This window comes from Passer montanus, unplaced genomic scaffold, assembly GCF_014805655.1.
Source record: "Passer montanus isolate IOZ18808 unplaced genomic scaffold, ASM1480565v1 scaffold8, whole genome shotgun sequence".
Lineage (NCBI taxonomy): Eukaryota > Metazoa > Chordata > Aves > Passeriformes > Passeridae > Passer > Passer montanus.
Window position 1 is genome coordinate 997014 of NW_024373256.1, and position 17797 is coordinate 1014810.

Sequence of the window (17797 nt, forward strand, 5' to 3'; positions counted from 1 at the left end):
GGTGGCAGCTCGCCAGGGGCTCACCAGGGACTCACCAGGAGCTCACCAGGGGCTTACCAGGAGCTAGCCAGGAATTCACCAGGAGCTCTCCAAGAGTTAACCAGGAACTCACCAGGAGCTCACCAGTTCACCAGGAGCCCACCAGGAGCCCACCAGGAGCTCACCAGGAGCTCACCAGCAGTGTTGGTGGCAGCAGGGGCAGTTCCATGGGGTCGAGGGCGCTGTGCTGCCCCTGCCCTCACAGAACGCTCCAGAACCAGGGAAACAAGAGACAGAACGGGCAGAAGTGCCTGAGGGTGGCTCCCGAGAGGATCCGTGCTGCCTCTCGCACAGCCGCTGCTGGTGCCAAAGGTGTCCGGGCTGCCATCCTCACCCCGCCAGTGCCGTGGCTGTGCTGGTGCCACCCCAGTGCTGGCATGTGCCCGGGTGGCTCCCAGTCACCTCTTCCCTGCCCGCAGGGATGCACCGTGCCCTGCCCGTGATGCCGCCCCACGCAGCCGTCCTGTGACACGGCCCCTGGCTCGGGGGTGACCCGGCAGCCCCTGGGGATCCCCGGCGGGGACCGGCCCTGCAGCCACCGCCCTGTTTGCTCGGGCACCGGCCTCACCCCTGCGGGCCGAGCGAGAGGCGGAGCCGGCGCTGGCCCCACGCTGGGGCACACGAGGTAGGAGGGACACGGGGCACCGCCGGGCGCGTCCCCGACGGGCACCGGGCTGGCCAGAGGGGCTGCCCCCATGTCGCCTTTCTCTGGGTGTCGCGCTGCCCCGGGCAGGGGAGCAGGGCACGGTACGTGGGGCTGGGTGGGCTCACCTGTGCTTGGGGTCCCTCTGGAGTAGCAGACCCCGTGTGTGTCCCCAGAGAGCCCCGAGATGGCCTTCCAGCGGAGCCACCGGCTGAACCTGCTGCGCCTCGTCGTGCTGCTCCTCGTGGCCCTGGCTGGCATCAAGTTCCTCTTCCGTGACAGGTGAGGTGACAGCAGGACCCCCGGGGGCCGGGGGGTGGCACTCCCCGGGCTGTGCTCGTGTGGTGCCTGGTGCTGGGGGCAGCTGGTGCCCCCACAGCCCCACGGACACCCCCATCCCTGCAGCTTTACCCTGGAGCTGCACAAGCACGTCAGCAAGGACAGCGGGTTCTGGGGGGACACAGGTGACGTCGTCCAGGATGTCATCCCCCAGAGCCAGGTTCTGGAGGTCCCTGCGGCAAAGATAATGACCCTGAAGCAAAAGCAGCAGGTCCCCAGGGATGTCAGTGCCACCGAGATGAGGCTGGTCCACCTGGACCTCAAGGGAGCCGCGCCCAGAGTCTCCTACCTGGAACAGGTGAGGGTGCCCAGGGACAGGGAGAGGGGATGCACCGATGGGGCTGGGCCCCTGCTGACACCTGGGCTGTGCCACCCCCACTGCTGAGCCCACGCTGCCCACCCTGCAGGTGTTCCCCCTCCTGGCCCAGCTGGGAGCCAACGGCGTCCTCATCGAGTACGAGGACATGTTCCCCTTCAAGGGAGAGCTGGAAACCCTCAGGTCCCCGTACGCTTACAGGTGAGCAGGGCTGTGTGCCGAGCTGGCTGTGGGGCTCGTGGGCCCTGCAGGTCCCCGTGTGCAGGGGCTGGGTGTGACCCACCGGGCACTGTGCCCACGATAACCACGGTCAGAGTGCCAGGCCGTGCTGCTGGGCAGAGCAGCAGGTGTTCCTGCCCTGACAGGTCGATGTTTGTGCCCCTCAGTAAAGTGCACACGTTTGTGGGGCCATGTGGGCAGGGTGCCAGAGGAGGGGGAGGAGGGGGAAGTGCCCCCACGCTCTGCCCTCTGCCCTGGCACCCCTGCTGAGCCTGTCCCTGCCCTCCCAGCGAGGAGGACATTGAGCGCATCCAGCAGCTGGCGGAGCAGCACAAGCTGGAGGTGGTTCCCCTGGTGCAGACCTTTGGCCACGTGGAGGTACAGGGTCCCAGTCCTGCTCCCCAGACCTCAGGGGCTCCCCTGGACACCCCCTGATGGCTCCCCCCGTCAGTTCATCCTCAAGCACGAGAAGTACCAGCACCTGCGGGAGGTCGAGCGCTTCCCCAACAGCTTCAACCCGCACGTGCCCGCCACGCTGGCCCTGCTCAAGAGCATCCTGTCTCAGGTGGTGGAGAAGCACCGCCGCTCCACCTGGATCCACATCGGTGCAGACGAGGTGGGCAGGGGCTCTGCAGGGACCCCAGGCACTGGGGGTGCTCCCAGGGCTGCAGCATCCCCTTCCCCCAAACCTTCCAGGTTTTCCACCTCGGGGAGGGGATGGACTCCAAGAACTGGATGAGCCACAACAAGGGCGACGTGGGGACCATGTACCTGAGGCACATCAAGGAGGTCCTGGGCTTCCTCACGGCGCAGTACTGGGGGCTGCGGGTGCTCATGTGGGACGACATGCTGAGGAAGATCAGCGTGGGAGCGCTGCGGGGTGAGGGACAGGGACGGCCGTGGTGGCACCTGTGCCAGGCTCCTCAGTGGCATCCACCCTGTGCAAACCCCGGCACGGCGCCCAGTGCCAGCAGGAGCCCATGCCTTGCCCTGGGGGAACGTGGGTCTCGTGGGGGAGGCGTGAGGAGCCCGAAGCTCCCTCCTGCTGCTGGCACTGATGTCCCCTCTGCTGTCCCCAAGAGTCTGGGATAGCGAAGCACGTCTCTCCCGTGGTGTGGTTCTACGCGCCCGACTTCGAGGCTGAGCAGATCGGTAAGGCGACGTGCCAGGCCCCCGGGGGCGGTGGGGGGACCTCCCCCGAGCCCCCCGCAGCCTCCTGGGCACGGCGGCACTGGGGGCTCGCGCCTGTCCCGCCGCAGTGCCCTTCCTCACCAAGTACGTGGAGAGCGGCTTCGAGGCCGTGTGGTTCGCCAGCGCCTTCAAGGGCACCACGGGGCCGGCGCAGGCCTGGCCCCCGCTCGGCTACCACCTGAAAAACCACCTGAGCTGGCTGAAGGTGATGCAGGCCGTGCCGCGGCTGGCCCCGCTGCGCTTGCAGGGCGTCGTGCTCACCGGCTGGCAGAGGTAAGGGGAGGTGGGACCCCCGTGCCCTCCCGGTGCCCACAGAGCCCTGCTGGCACGGTGGTGGCTGTCCCTGTCCCTGTCCCTGTCCCTGTCCCTGTCCCGCAGGTATGATCACTACTCGGTGCTCTGCGAGCTGCTGCCCGTCAGCATCCCCTCTCTGGCCATCTGCCTGCAGACCCTGGTGAACGGTGAGCCCCCAGCCCTGCTGGCACGGCCGGGCTCAGCCCCCCTCCCACTGCCTGGCACAGCCCGTCCTGCTGGGCAGGGCACCGGGGGAGGAGGGAGCCAGAGGAGGAAGATCTTCAGCTCACTCCGTTGAAGCTGGGCTGAGCCTGATGGTGACCTGTCCCAAGCTCTTCTGTCCCTTTCCTCGCCCTCCCAGGGGGCTTCACGGAAGAGGCGAAGAGGAAGGTCCTGGATGTGCTGGGCTTGGAGGGCGTGCAGCTGGAGCAGAGCACCTGGTGCGTGGCACGGGGTCAGGCAATTGCATCAGGAGGGATGCACTGGGGGGAGGCAGGGGCTTGGTCACCCAAATGCCCTGTCCCAGACCTGCCAGGGTGCTGGGCTTCAGCCAGCCCTGTGCCCCTCACGTGCTGAGCCCTCACCTTCCCCTCCCTGTCCCCAGCGAGGGCAGGGGGGCGTTCCCCGGTGCGGAGATCTACCACATGGTGGAGCAGGTTAATGGGCACCTGAAGGACAGCATCCTCAAGGCGCTGGAGGAGGAGAGGTAAGGGGCAGGGGGAGCCGTGCCATTGGTGCCTCCGGCCATGCATTTCCATGGCAGGGGACCTGCCTGGTGTGCAGCTCCCGTGCCCCCAAGTCCCTCGTGCCTCTCCAGTGCCATCAAGGGCTGGTTCAGCCCCTACCACAGGAAACGCCAGTTTGGGAACCCCCGCAACATGGAGAGCTTTGGCAGCAAGGTGCTGAAGTAGGTGGTGCTGGGCGCTGGGAGGGGTCTGATGGGGCTGGGAGGGGTCTCTCGCAGGAGGGAGCTGCACCCCTGCTCTCGCCCCTCCAGGCTCCATGAGGACTGGGAGAGCTTTGTCCGTGAGCTGCGTGCCCAGCTGGAGAGGATCTACTTCCCTGACACGGTGGAGGAGTGGATGGAAGAGAACGTCAACCCCTACCTGGACCAGCTGCGGGACCTGGTGCGGGACTACCGGGCCATCATCCGCCTCAACGGGCGGCCCAAGGCCACGTAGGGGCTGCAGCCCCGGCTCCCGCTGCCCCCTGCCCTGGGGGCCACCACCGTGTGTGTGTCTGCTGGTGACAGCACTGCTGCTGTCTGCACTGTACAGAGCCCCTGCACTCCCCCCCGCAATAAAGTATTTTCGTAGATACTGCTGCTGGCTGGGGGGCACGGCTCTGCCCCGCGTGCAGGGACAGGGAGGCTGCTGTGGAGGGGTGGGTTCCACCCTGGGACAGCTCCCGGGCCCTGCTCAGGCTCGGGTGGGGCCGGAGGGGTTGGCAGCCACGGGGCAGGGTGTGACAGAGCTGGTGGGGACAGCCGTGTGCCTGTGCTGGCCTCGAGGCGGCCGTGCCCTCCCCGCACGGCATCCAGCGTGTGCCTGCTGCCTGCTGCGTGTGCCAGGCGAGGCTGGCACCTGGGGCAGGGCAGGGGCAGAGGGACGAGCAGGGGCCCTGCCTGGCACCTGGGGCAGGGCAGGGGCAGAGGGACGAGCAGGGGCCCTGCCAGGCTGGCACCAGCCCCGCTCCCCAGCGCTGTGTCTGCTCAGCCTCTGTGAGTCCCTGATCGCTGGGAGGGCTGTGAGCACAGCGGCGGCTCCTTCACCTCCAAACTCTGCCTTCATCTCTTCCTTCATCTCTTCCTTTTCTCTGTTATTCCAGCGCGCGGGCCCCGTGTGCTCCAGGCCCCCCTCTCCCCAGCCCGGGCAGGGGCCCTGCTGTGCTGCTTTCCCATCGGAAAGGCAGCTGTGCTGGGGGGATGCGTGGGGATCTCCGCGTGGGATGAGCCCTCCTGCTGCTGCTGGCTCCGGTTCCCACAGTCACATCTCCACGTGCCTGTTGCCCGCAGCGCCCGTCCCAAACCCCCCGTGCCCCGGGCTCTGCCCGTTCCGGGCGCGGGTTTCTCCCGGCGTGTGCAGGGCAGGAGCGGGGACATTTCACTGCACATTCTTCTGCTCTGCAAAGACCAACCCGACTTGGCAAGAGCCCGAGGGAGCCGCAGGAACGCCAGGCTGGAGCTCCTCCCGCAAAGCCCGGCTCGGGCGGGAGGAGAGACAGGGCTGGTGCTCCCACCGGCCCCACGGCGGGCCCCGCTGGCCCGTGCCGTGCCCCGGTCACGGAGGTGCCGGTGCCCGGTGCCCGGTGCCCGCGGGGGCAGGAGCTGCCCCGTCCGTGTCGGTGCTGGGTGACCGGGCTGGGAGCCCAGCAGGAGGGAGCCGTGGGGCACAAAGGGACCTTTGTCGAGGCGCTGCGGCTGTTCTCAGGTGGTGGCAGATGCCGAGGAAGCCCCCGGAGCCCCTGGCCCAGCCCCCAGCCCCGGGAGCCCGGCCGCGGCTCAGGGCCCCGCGCGGCGCCCGGCTGCGGGATTAGAGGGCAGATTAGACGGCGTTCCGTGCTGGCAACCCAAATGTCCTGGATTGGAAAGTGGGGGTGGGGAGAGGAGACCGACCCCGCCATCCCCGAGGGGGGGTCAGCCCGGAGATGGGCCCGGGCGGGAGTGGGGGGCTGTGCAGGGGAGCCTTGGGCTCCGGCTCGGGGGGCACCGGGGGCAGCTGGGGTCCCTCCTCCATCTCCCCGTGTGCCACGGGGGCTCACACGGGGCTGCAGCTCCCTGCCCCCGTACCCTGCGGCCCCGTGACCGCACCCTCGGTGCCAGCCTGGAGCAGCCTCCCGGCCCCGTGTGCCAGTGCCGGCTGGAGCCGGGACTGCGCCAGGATTTGAACTGGGAACTGCCCGAGAGGGCAGAGATTTGGGCCGATTTCGTGGGAATGGTGTCCGCGCTCTGCCCTGGTGGCACCGCGGGGACATCAGCGCCTCGTCCATCACTGGCCCCATTTCCTACCGGGTTCCTCAGCTTCCTCAGCCCTCGGCACAGCCGGGAACCCTGCACAGCTGTAATGTCTCGGTCATTTCAGCCTTAAAACTGAAAGGGACGAATGTCACCGGCCATTGTGTCAACAAAAGTGGAAAATGACGCGGTAATGAGCGCTTTATTTACAGGAATAAAGGAGGCTGCTCCTGCCCGGTTTCCGTTACCGGCACCGCGGGACGGGGAGCGGCGAAGGGCACCCTGGGGCCGGGCTGGGGAGCAGGGGGTGCCCCGGGAGGGGTCTGCTGGACCCCCCCAGGATCCTCGCCGAGCAGCCGCGTTGCCCCCGTCCCCTCCGGCTGCTGAGACCCTCCAGCTCGTTACACGCCACGGCTGCGCGGCGGCTCCCACCGGGGCGTCCCCCGGGCCCGGCACCGGGGAGGGGGATCCCCGCGCTCCGCCCGCAGCACCGGGCGGCCCCCGCCCTCTCCTCCTCCTCCTCCTGCTGCTGCTCGTCCTCCTCCTCCTCTTCCTCCTCTCCCGCGCTGCCCCCCGCGCTCCCGGTGCGGCCCCCCCGCCCCGCCGCGCCCCGCCCCGGGCGCCCGCCGCTGCTCGTCCTCCTCCTCCTCTTCCTCCTCTCCCGCGCTGCCCCCCGCGCTCCCGGTGCGGCCCCGCCGCCCCCCGCCCCTCGCCGCGCCGCGCCGCGGAGGATGCTCGGGCCCTGAGCCCGCAGCCGGCAGCCCCGGCGCGGCGCAGCCATGGGCAAGGACCAGGAGCTGGTGCAGGCGGTGAAGGCGGAGGACATCGCGGCCGTGCAGAAGCTGCTGCAGAGGCCCAAGCCCGGCAAAGCCAGTGAGTGCGGCGGCGACACCCGGGGGGGGGGCACGCACGGCCACCGGCGTCGCAGCAGCGGGCGCGGCGGCTCGGGGCCGCATCCTAGCGCTTCTCGGCCGCGATGCCGCCCTGCCCGCCCCGGGAGCATCCCCGGCCCTTCCCCGGCTGCGGCTCCTGCAGGCGGGCGGGGACCGTAGACGTGCCGAGGACCCCCGGCGGCGCCCCGGGAGGGGCGGGGGGCGCTGCCCGGCGTGGGTCAGAGCACGCCGAGGGGCTCGGAGCATCCCCGGGCGCTGCTGAGGCTCTGCTCGCCGGTCCCGGGGCACCCCCGGCGCGGTCGGGCTCCGGCCGGGCTGGCCTCGCCCCGTACCCCGGAGCAACTCCGGACCCCCCGGGAGCCGGGCCCGGTGCTCCCGGGGGTTTGGGCAGGGTTTGCGGCCGGGCGCGTCTGCGTGTGCGTGCGGCGAGTGTGCCCGGGCCGCGCGGGAGAGCGGCGGGGCTGGCTGCCCGCGCCCCTCTGCGTGTGTCCGCGCTGCCGCGCTGCGTGTGCGGCTGTGTTTGGGTGCGTGGGGTGTTTGCGTGGCGGTGTGTACCCTGGCATCTGCGCGTTTGGCTGGGCTGCTGGTGTTTCTCGCCGAGGGGGTGTTTGGATGTCGCTCGGCGGGTGTCTCCCGGTGTGTCCCCGCGGCTGGCCGTGCCCGGCTCCGCGGGTGGCTCCCGGTGTGTCCCCGCGGCTGGCCGTGCCCGGCTCCGCGGGTGGCTCCCGGTGTGTCCCCGCGGCTGGCCGTGCCCGGCTCGGCGGGTGCGTGGCCAGGTGTGAGCTGCGGGGGTGTGCGTGTGGCTGTGCGTGTGCGTCTCCGGGCGTACGTGTGTGTAGCTCCATGAGTATCTACTCGCTGTAGGATGGAACTGCTCCGTCGAGGCGTTCCGCCCGGGACTGAATAATTCATGGTGCTGATGCAGCCGCAGGTTTCAGGCCTGGTGCCGGGGACGAGCTGGGCGCCCGGGGACCGTCCCTGGGCACGGGCAGGGACCACGGGGAGCTCTCGGGTGCCTCTGGGTCACTGGACACATGGTGCCTCCATGGCTGTGCCCACTGCCCCTCTCTGCAGGGCTGGCACCCCCCAGATGTGGGCACCCCTGGAGCTGTGCAGGACGGTGAGGTGTCCCCTGTCCCTGGTCATGCAGGGCTGTTCCTGGCCAAGCGTGGTGCCCCATGTCCTGGTGCTAAGCAGGGTTGGCATGGCACTCCCCATGTCCCAGCTCTGGTGTTGCATCCACCGTGTCCACAGTGCCACATGGGGCCAGCATGTGTTTCCTTGTGCCAGGCAGGGCTGGCGTGGTGTCGCCCATGCCCCCAGTGCCACCGTTGCTGTCACTGCTGAGGGACTGTGCAGGGCAAGAAGAACCTGCAGCTCAGAGCCTGCTTCATCCCAGCCCACCCCAGACCCTGCTGCTGCCGTGGCCTCTTGGGGCAGTGTGGGCATGGGGACAACGCCTGGCCTGTGCCCAGCAGTGTCCCCACACAGCCCTCTCCACTCCCTGCTGGCCTGGGCACACAGCTGGTGTTGCTGTGGCAACAACCAGAGGTGCTTGAGTGCCACCACCTTCTCCTGCATCCCTGTCCTTCCCAGGGCTGCATCTGCCGGGGCTGAGCCCTCCGGACACCAGGCAGGATGGCCAGCAGTGCTCTCTGTGCCAGGGTCACAGGTTAGGGACACCCAGTGGGGCCGAGCCTGCTGTTGGGGCGGGTGCTTACCCCATTTGATGCTGGGCTGCCCATCTCCAGCTCTGCTGGACCCCCCAGTGCCAGTGCCAGGCTCGTCTGGGGCCATTTCCCCACTGGACCCCGCTCTCCGCTGTGGCAGTGGGTGCCACATGTGCCATGGGTGCCATGCTCCCAGCCTGGGGTGCTGAAGTACCTGTGGCCATGGCTGGGGCTGGAGTGGCGCAGGGAGTGCGAGAGCAGCGAGCAGGGCTGTCCCCACGCCGTGGTGTCCCCACGTCCCCTCCAAGTTCCGGTCCCACGCGCGCCCGCGGCGCTCCCCGCGCACCAGCAACATTTGTAACTTAGCTCTGTTATCTGGATAATATCCTATTCATGTGGGGTTTAATAGACGAGATTTTAAAAATCCTTGTGTGAATTAGCGCGGGTTGCCATGGCGACAGGGGGCCCCGTTTGGTGCGAGTGCGGGTTCGGGCCGGGCCGGCCGCAGCGCGCACCGCGCCTGCTTCCCGGGCATCCATAATTGATGAGGTTGTCTGAAAGTTGCGCAAATCAGATGCAGGGATTTGGCAGCGAACTGTTTCCCTCCCTGTCCCCTCCTTCTCGGTGCTACCTCGAAGAAATGTGGTGACTTGGCGTTTTCCCCTCGGCTCCAGCGCTGTGGGATGGGATGGGACCGTGGGGTGTCTCCGGGAGCACTGTGCCCACTGTGCCATCCCTGTGCTGGGCACCTGGGGCTCCAGGCGGTGGGAGATGAGCTGTGCCATGCTGTGCCATGCAGAGGATCCACAGTTCCGTGGCTGTGGAGGGTTGGAGCGGGCTGGCTCCTTCCCGTGGGGCCGGTGCTGCCAGGGCTCATCCACAGCTCCTGTGTGGTGCTGCCGGTGCTGAGTGTGGGACCTCCAGCCAAGGGCTGCATCCTCTGCTCCAGTTTCTCCTCCTGCCAGGCTGGGGGGCCCTGTAAAGCACTTCCACACATGGCAGCTTTGTGTGGCCAAGGAGATGTCCCCGCACGTGGCCCTGCAGTGCCAGGACGAGCACCCGGCATGGCAGGAGCTGGCCGTGTGGGGGGAATCCAGGGCTGTGTCCTGAGGGACTGTGCTGCCCTCCCCATGCCTGGTCCTCAGTGCCATCCTGGTGCCCCAGGTTGCCATCAGGACTCGTGTCCTGGTGTGCTGTGGGTGTTGGGGTCACACTGCCTGCCTGGGATCAGGGCTGGGCACAGAGCTCTGCATCCCCTGTGTCCTGCCACGTCAGGGTAGCCCTGGGTAAGCCAGCCCAGCCTGGCCCCACTGCCCGGGGTGCTGGTGCCGAGGCCTGGGCAGCTCTCAGTGTGTCCCTACTCTGGCAGGAGGTCCCCATTCCTGCACTGCCACCTGTGCCACCTGTGCAGGGCTCTGCATCCTGCCCTGCGTGCCACCGGCAGCAGCTCTGGCACCTCAGGGCTTGTCCCATCAATCCCAGCCCTGCTGCCATGTGCAGGGAGCAGGTCCTGCCCTGCCTAGGAAGGGCCCTCAAAGCTCAGCAAGAACCCCCAGGGTGCTGCTGTCCCTGGGGAGCCATCCTGGGATGTGAGTGGAGCTGCACTGCCTGGGTGGGGACGTTCCTTCACCGGTGCTCCAGGGTTTGGGGACAGTGGGAAGCAGAGCCGGAGCGCCTGGGGACATGGGCTGCCTCCTGCCCTCCGGTGTGTCCTCCTGCACAGTGGCCAGTTAATTCTGGGTTTTCTTGCCTGCAGTTGATTGCATTCATAATCTGCTCTGATAACAGTATTTAATAAAACCGGGCTAATATGGCGCAGTTAGGAAATGTCTTTGACATTTTACAATTCAATTTCCATGCAGTAAAAGGCAGGGCAGATGCAAATCCAATTGTGGTGCAGTGCCCAGGGCACACGTGGCCGGCAGCTGCCGGAGCTGCCCGGTTCCCCCAGCCCTCTGGGAGAGCAGGAGCCTTCCCTGGGAGAGCAGGAGCCTTCCCTGGGAGGCAGCCACCCACCCACCTCCTGCTGCTGCTCCCTGGACTCTGGGCACAACCTCCCTGCTGAGACAGAAACCCAGGCAGAGATGAGCAGATGATGCTCCCTGGAGTGCTGGAGCCCCTGGGTGCTGCTGCCTCTGGAGCCATCCAGAGGTGCTGGGCAGGACAATTGGACTGGGGGATGGACATCTGGACTGGGGGGATGGACATCAGGACTGGGGGATGGACATCTGAACTGGGGGGATGGACATCGGGACTGGGGGAAGGACATCTGGACTGGGGAAGGGGCTGTGGGGCCAGATCCTGTGGCAGCTTGGCCAAAGAGGTGCTGGGCCCGTGCATGCCCCGTGGCACGGCCAGGCACTGCTCCCACGCCTCCCCCTGCCCTTGGCAGGGATGGAGGGGCGGGATGCCAAGGGGACGGGCTGGGAGGCGGTGCCAGCACGGGGAGATGCCGGTGCATCCCAGGCGTGCCCCAGGCACGGGCTGTGCTCGGGGCTCTGCTGCCAGGCCGGTTCCTGTCAGGGCCCAGCGGCTCCTCCACGTGTCAGCGGGTCCCTCATAAACTTGCTGGGGTTTCCAGCCCGCGTGCGAAGCCTCGCTCCCAGCAGGGCTTGGCAGGCGGGCACGGGCTGCTCTGTGCCAAGTTTCCTTCCAGAGGGGCACGGTTGCTCAGCCCGGGATGGCTTCTCATTATTTCACATTTCTTGTCTCTGGCTGGGCCGAGCTGTGCGTGCACACCCTCCCTGCCCCCTGCCCCCAGCACAGCCCCGTGCCCGGGCTGGCTGCAGGGTCCCTGCCTGGCAGGGGTGCTCTGGGGACCCGGGACAGTTGGCACTGCCATCGAGGAGCAGCGGACCGGCGGCTCGGTTCCCAGCTCCCTCGCTGGCCTGGATTTCCTCTCAGCAGTCCCAAATCCACCTGGCTGGACACCAAGCAGCCCTCTGGCAGCCCCTGGTGCGGGGCTCTCCCACGGCCCTGTGCTGCACGAGGACCTTGCTGCCCCTGTGCTGGGGGGACGTGGCAGGGCCGCGCTGCACCCGAGGGTGGCAGGGCTGGCACTGGGCAGCTCTGAGTGCTGCGGGTGCCCTGAGCAGAATTCTCTCCACAGCCGTCCCAGTCGCTGCCAGCCCATGGTGGTTTCCAGTAGCCAGGCTGGCGTCTGGCTCCTCTCCTCCTCTCTGCACTCCGTTTAACCCTTCCTTCCCCTTCCCAGCTGCTGGGAATGGCTGTGATCAGTCCCCTGCCCATCTCAGAGTGCCCAGGTGCCCCCAGCCCCTTCCCCCTCCCCAGGTGGCTGCAGCAGCAGTGCTGGGGATGGCAGCTCCGTGCTGCTGTGCCAGGGCCCGGGGGGTCCCCGAGCAGTGCTGGGTGCTCCCTGAACACATTCCTGGGCTCATGGCAGGTGGGAGCTGTGGCAGGGCTGGTGGGGTGAGTGCTGGAGGCGAGGGCCCAGCTCTTGGGTGATGCCTGAGGTTGTTTCCCACATGTCTGTCTGTCCTGGTGCTGGTGCTGGCTGGTGTGTGCTGGGAATGGTGCTCAGCACTGTTGGGAGAATGCTGGAGAATAAATTTTCTGATTTTTAATGACTGGTGCTGGTCCTGCCGGGCCAGGCTTCAGTTCCAGTGAGGGAGAGGCATTGGGAAGCAAAACTCAGGAGCGCCTGCATGGGCACTGCTGCTCTCTCACTCTTTTGTGTCCTGTTCCTGGCCAAGCGTGCTGCAAGGGTGGGCCATGCCCAGCAGGTCACCGAGCCAGTGTGCAGCGCTGGTGTCACCTCTGCCCTGGCTCACCATCCCGTCCCACACCTGGGGCACCTGGGACTTGTCCTCCTGGGGGGACAGGGCCAGTGCAGCCCCCCTGGCACAGCAGCGATGCCCCCCGCGGGCTGGCTCATCCTGCCGGGCTGAGAGGGATCTTCAAGCTCTAATGAAATGTTAATAGTATTTTCCAACTCAATACGGGAGTAGAAAATGAGGTGTTTAATGCTGGGCTCTGCAGCGACAGGAGCAATCAGCCTGAGAAATGGGAAGCTGGGATGCAGAGCTGGCCTGGCCTCGGCCTGACAGCCCGCTGCTGCCGGGACTGCTCCGGTGATGGATGGCACCGGCGCTGGCACAGCCAGCCGGTGGGGCAGCCCCTGCTGGGAGGGCGTGGGAGAGCACCCGGCCGGGAGTGCCAGCTCTGCCCGCTCTCCTTGGGTGTCCCCACCAAGGTCACCGCCGGCGCCTGGAGAGTGCCAAGCAGCCGGGGGTGGCAGTGGGGCCGGGGTGCCCTGGGGCACAGCTGGATGAGGGGAGCCTGGCACTGTGCCCTGCCATGGTCTGTGTCAGCTGGGGATGGTGCCCAAGCAGCCACCACAGCTCTGCTTCTCGGGGCTCGGGTGGCTGGGTGCCCCTCCACATCCCTGTGCATCCATCGCTGGGCACACATCGCTGGGCACACACAGGAATGCATCCTGTGCATTCCCCAGCCCCTGTGCATCCTGTGCATTCCCCAGCCCCTGTGCATCCTGTGCATGCCCCAGCCCCTGTGCATCCTGTGCGTGCCCCTGTGCATCCATCGCTGGGCACACGTGCATCCTGTGCATGCCCCAGTGCCTCTTCATCCTGTGCCTGTGCATCCATCGCTGGGCACACGTGCATCCTGTGCATGCCCCAGGCTCTGTGCATCCTGTGTGTGCCCCTGTGCATCCACTGGATGAGGGGAGCCTGGCACTGTGCCCTGCCATGGTCTGTGTCAGCTGGGGATGGTGCCCAAGCAGCCACCACAGCTCTGCTTCTCGGGGCTCGGGTGGCTGGGTGCCCCTCCACATCCCTGTGCTTCCATCGCTGGGCACACGTGCATCCTGTGCATGCCCCAGGCTCTGTGCATCCTGTGTGTGCCCCTGTGCATCCATCGCTGGGCACACGTGCATCCTGTGCATGCCCCTGTGCATCCTGTGTGTGCCCCTGTGCATCCATCGCTGGGCACACGTGCATCCTGTGCATGCCCCAGCTCCTATCCATCCTGTGCATGCCCCAGTCCCTGTGCATGCCCCTGTGCATCCTGTGCATGCCCCAGTCCCTGTGCATCCTGTGCATTCCCCAGTCCCTGTGCATCCTGTGCATTCCTCAGTCCCTGTCCATCCTGTGCATGCCCCTGTGCATCCATGTGAACGCGTGTGCCCGTCTGCCTCTGCCCCGTGTGCCCGCGGCCTCCCCGCTGCCCAGGCCGGCGCTGGTCCTGCCCGGCGGGCCGTGGGGCCGGGCGCTGGGCACGGCGGGCTGGCGGCGGCAGCCGCTGATCCCTTCCAGATGTGGCTGCCGGAGCCCCGCGCCGCCTCCTCGAGGGGCCCCGCGGGTTCCCGGCCCGCGGAGCCGCTGGAGCAGAGACAAAGCGGCGGCTCCTGCATTGCAGCTGGGCTGTTTGCGGCAGGCGCGCTCCTCCAGCCCTGCAGCTCCGCAGCAGCGCAGCCCGCTCCGCTGTGCGCTCTGCCTGCGGCTCCGTCCTGCCGGCCCCGCCAGCCCCCGCCTGTGCCCGCCCTGCCGGGGACACTGGGGGCACTGGGGGTACTGGGGGTACTGGGGGCAATGGGGGTACTGGGGACACTGGGGACATTGGGGACACTATGGGTACTGGGGGCACTGGGGACGCTGGGGACACTGGGGGTACTGGGGGCATTGGGGACATTGGGGACACTGTGGGTACTGGGGGCACTGGGGACGCTGGGGACACTGGGGGTACTGGGGGTACTGGGGTACTGGGGGTACTGGGTGCACTGGGGGCACTGGGGATGCTGGGGACGCTGGGGACACTGTGGGTACTGGGGGCACTGGGGACGCTGGGGACACTGGGGGTACTGGGGGTACTGGGTGCACTGGGGGCACTGGGGACGCTGGGGACACTGGGTGTGCTGGGGACACTGAGACACTGGCGGCACTGGGGGTACTGGGGACGCTGGGGGTACTGGGGGTACTGGGGGTATTGGGGACACTGGGGGCACTGGGGACACTGGGGGCACCGGGACGGGTCCTGCCATCCCTGCGCCTCCCCTGCAGCGCTGCCAGCCCGCCGGGAGCCGTGTGAGGCTCCCTGTGCCCCTGGCTGATGCACGGTGTGGCCTGGCTGCTTGTCCCCGCTGTCCACCCACCCCGGTGGTCACTGGCACGCTGTGCCACAGAGATGCCCATGCCTGTGCCCGTGCTGCCCCTCCATTCCCTCCAGGAATGCAGCCCTGAAGCAGAAGGTGGGCACGGTGCACCGGCCGTGGATGAGGACAAACGGTGGCTCTGAAGGCACCACATTCAAATAGAACCGGGGCCTGTTTATCTGTGCATGGCTGGGGGCTCAGAGCTGGCACTGCAGCAGTGCCAGGAGCTCTGATGGATCTGGGCTGCCTGCACACAGATGTGCACACGTGTGCACACAGAACACACCAGGAGCTGATCTGGGCTGCCTGCACACAGATGTGCACACGTGTGCACACAGAACACACCAGGAGCTGATCTGGGCTGCCTGCACACAGATGTGCACACGTGTGCACACAGAACACACCAGGAGCTCCCAGCGCTGCTGCAGCGTGCCGGGTTCATGGGAGGGCAGCGATCACCGCCGTGTCTCGTTAATGACGCTTGGAGATGCACAAAGCCCCAGGTGCCGCCCTGCAGCCGGCGGGGACCGGGCCCGTCCTGCCGGGGACCCTGCCCGAGGAGGGGGAGGAGCTGGGGGGGATGAGGATGGGGATGAGGATGGGGATGAGGATGGGGATGGGGATGGGGATGAGGATGGGGATGAGGATGAGGATGAGGATGAGGATGAGGATGAGGATGAGGATGAGGATGAGGATGAGGATGGGGATGGGCCAGGACGGTCTCTGCCCCGGGCTGGAGGTGAGTGCTGTGTATCCAGCTCTCTCTGCTCCCGTGTCCCAAGAGGTGCAGTGCCAGCCGTGATGCGGTGGATGGCCGGGCAGACACAGGTGACAGCGGCCCTGAGCAGCCATGCCATCCCTGCCATGCCATCCCTGCCATGCCAGCCTCGCTGTGCCAGCAGCGGCTCCTTCCAGCCGGGCTGATTACCGACAATTACCTGTTTGCCACGGGCTGGCAATTAGGGCTCCCTGTAAGCGACACCAACATTCATTTCCGCGGAGACGCCAGTGGGCGTGCGGCTGGCAGCGGGCACGGCGAGCGGTGCCGCTGCCACGGGGCTGAGCAGGCCCTTCGTGTCCCACCCGGGGGGCACAGGCGGCACATCCCTGCCCTGTGCAAGCTGCTGCCCGTCCCTGCTGCCGCCTCCCCGCGTTCCTGGGTGCCCTGGGCCGAGTCAGGGAGCCCCTGCCCAGCAGAGCCCCGTGCGGTGCTCGGGGGGCTGGGGGGGCCGGCACTGCCCCAAAGGGGTGCCGCTGATGCAGCGTGGCTTGGCCTGGCTCCATGGCACCACACGGCAAAGGTCGGGTGAGGATGTGGCTTGGGAATACCGGGAGGGAGCGGGGATCTCCACAGGAGCTGCTGGGGGTGCCGGGTCCCCCGCACAGCTCCAGCCCCGCTGGGTCGGCTCTGTCCCTGTCCCCTGTCCCCGCCTGCCCCGGCAGCCCCCAGGCTCAGCCCCGCGCCATCCCAAGGGACTGAAAAGTTTCCTTTTTGTAAAAATAAAAGCATCACAGTGGAGTCCCTGCTGCCTCTTGAAAGCTGCATTTAAGTGGCTTCCTGCAGCCCCAGGGGACAGCGCTGCGCGGTGACTCAGGCTGCCAGAGCCCAGGCAGCCTCCAGTGCGGATTTCAGCCCTCCCTGGAGAGGGCTCTGCCAGGGACGGGCACCTGTACCTGTGCCGGGCACGTGGGCAGCATCCCCCAAAAGCGCCTTGGGATTTGGGGAATGGTGCTGGGCAACGGGGCACACAGCTGTGGGTGTGCAGCTGTGGTGGGCAGTGGTTATCCAGCTGTGGTGGACACTGGGAGGCCCAGCTGTGGTGAGAGGTGTAGGTCCAGCTGTGATGGGCAGTTGTGATCCAGCTGTGGTGGACACCAGCTGTGGTGAGAGGTGTAGGTCCAGCTGTGATGGGCAGTGGACATCCAGCTGTGATGGACACCAGCTGTGATCCAGCTGTGGTGAGCGATGTCTGTCCAGCTGTGGTGGACAGCACTATCCAGCTGTGCTCAGTGCTGCTCTGCAAGGGCTCCATCCCATCCCAGCCACCTCTTAGCCCCAGGCAATCCCTTTCCCTGTTCAACGAGCTTCCCGGTGCATTATTTATACAGTCCAGATCGATGGGAAGATGATAACGGCTTCATTAGCATCTGAGCATCGCCGGCCCCAGCGCCTGACACGACCTTGGCTGCAGGAGTACAAGCTTTTCCCTGTCAGGAGCAGCTCCCCGGTGTCACAGCCACCACCAGACCCAGGCAGGGCGGCGTGGCTGCCCCAGTGGGGTCCCCCCATGGCACATGGGTACCCCATCCTCGCAGTGAGGATAAGACACCCCCGTGCCAGGGCTCCTCGTGCAGTGCCCGTTGTTTGCGTGGCGCTCGTTAGCAGGGATATAATTAAGAGCAGCTATTTTGGATGCTTCCTTTATCCGGCAGCTCGCAGCGACGCCGCTGCAGGATCCTCCCCCCGTCTCTGGAACAGGCGCTTGCCTTGAATGTCTTCCCTGTGGGTATTCACTGCTTGTGGGCTCCTGTTGTGCTTGTGGGGGGCACACGCGGGGGTCCGGCTGCCCACGTGAGCTGGGAGTGGGGAAGGAGCAGGGATGGGGCTGGAGGGGAGCGGGGTCACGGCAGAGGGGAGAGGGAAGGGATGGAGAGGGGGTTTGGGGGCTCTCTGGCTGATCCGCTGCCGCCATGCTGGGGAGGGGGCAGCAGTGCTTTCCCCTCATTAAGGAGATGTTGATTTAGCGGGGGCTGGAGCCATCTGCTTGGAGCAGCCGCCTGCTGCCTGCCGGGGGAGCCGGGTGAGGATGTGCTTCGTCAGCGGGGGCTTGGCCGGGAGCCCCCACGCTCCGGCCGGGCATCGATCGCCGCTGGCACCGCGCTGGCTGCAGACACGGGCTGGCGCAGGGGCACGTGAGGGGTGCTGGGAGGGGACAGCAGCCCCCCGAGCAGTCCCACCGTGCCGAGTCATGGCCTTGGACACACGTGCAGGGAGGGGATGGGGCAGCCAGGCACAGGGGTTTCACTGCAGCATGCACTGGGGTGCCCAGAGCTGTGCTTGGCCACGGAGGTCCCACCTTGGCATACACTGGTCACCTGGGCACAGGCGT

General features: G+C 67.3%; 2 protein-coding genes across 4 annotated transcripts in view; both read left to right on the plus strand.

Annotated features, from left to right (window-relative positions):
- The first annotated feature begins 361 nt into the window (after nt 1-361).
- On the plus strand, nt 362-4348 carry LOC120513057 (hexosaminidase D-like). 3 transcript variants are annotated; one of them, XM_039732023.1, is made up of 14 exons: nt 362-664; nt 859-964; nt 1088-1319; nt 1429-1538; nt 1847-1934; nt 2008-2172; nt 2253-2436; nt 2637-2708; nt 2816-3020; nt 3126-3208; nt 3403-3481; nt 3646-3747; nt 3859-3940; nt 4039-4181. In XM_039732023.1, the coding sequence occupies exons 2-14, from the start codon at nt 870-872 to the stop codon at nt 4045-4047; spliced, it is 1506 nt and encodes a 501-aa protein (XP_039587957.1). In that variant the 5' UTR covers nt 362-664; nt 859-869; the 3' UTR covers nt 4048-4181. The 3 variants fall into 3 exon arrangements, with proteins under 3 accessions (XP_039587957.1, XP_039587956.1, XP_039587955.1); XM_039732022.1 differs by having other exon boundaries at nt 365-664; nt 837-964; nt 3859-3948; nt 4039-4348; XM_039732021.1 differs by having other exon boundaries at nt 367-664; nt 3859-3948; nt 4039-4348.
- Nucleotides 4349-6690: 2342 nt separating this feature from the next.
- The window catches only part of CASKIN1 (CASK interacting protein 1), a 32328-nt gene continuing 21221 nt past the window's right edge, over nt 6691-17797 (plus strand). Inside the window, 1 exon segment of the mRNA XM_039732015.1 lies at nt 6691-6867. Coding sequence (XP_039587949.1) covers nt 6774-6867 — 94 coding nt within the window. The 5' untranslated portion in view covers nt 6691-6773.

Bases quoted from the DNA above. Each gene is read 5' to 3' on its own strand.
- LOC120513057 (XM_039732022.1), top strand. From the start codon at position 870: ATGGCCTTCCAGCGGAGCCACCGGCTGAACCTGCTGCGCCTCGTCGTG. The intron at 965-1,087 runs GTGAGGTGACAG...CCATCCCTGCAG, and splicing joins AAGTTCCTCTTCCGTGACAG to CTTTACCCTGGAGCTGCACA. The intron at 1,935-2,007 runs GTACAGGGTCCC...TCCCCCCGTCAG, and splicing joins AGACCTTTGGCCACGTGGAG to TTCATCCTCAAGCACGAGAA.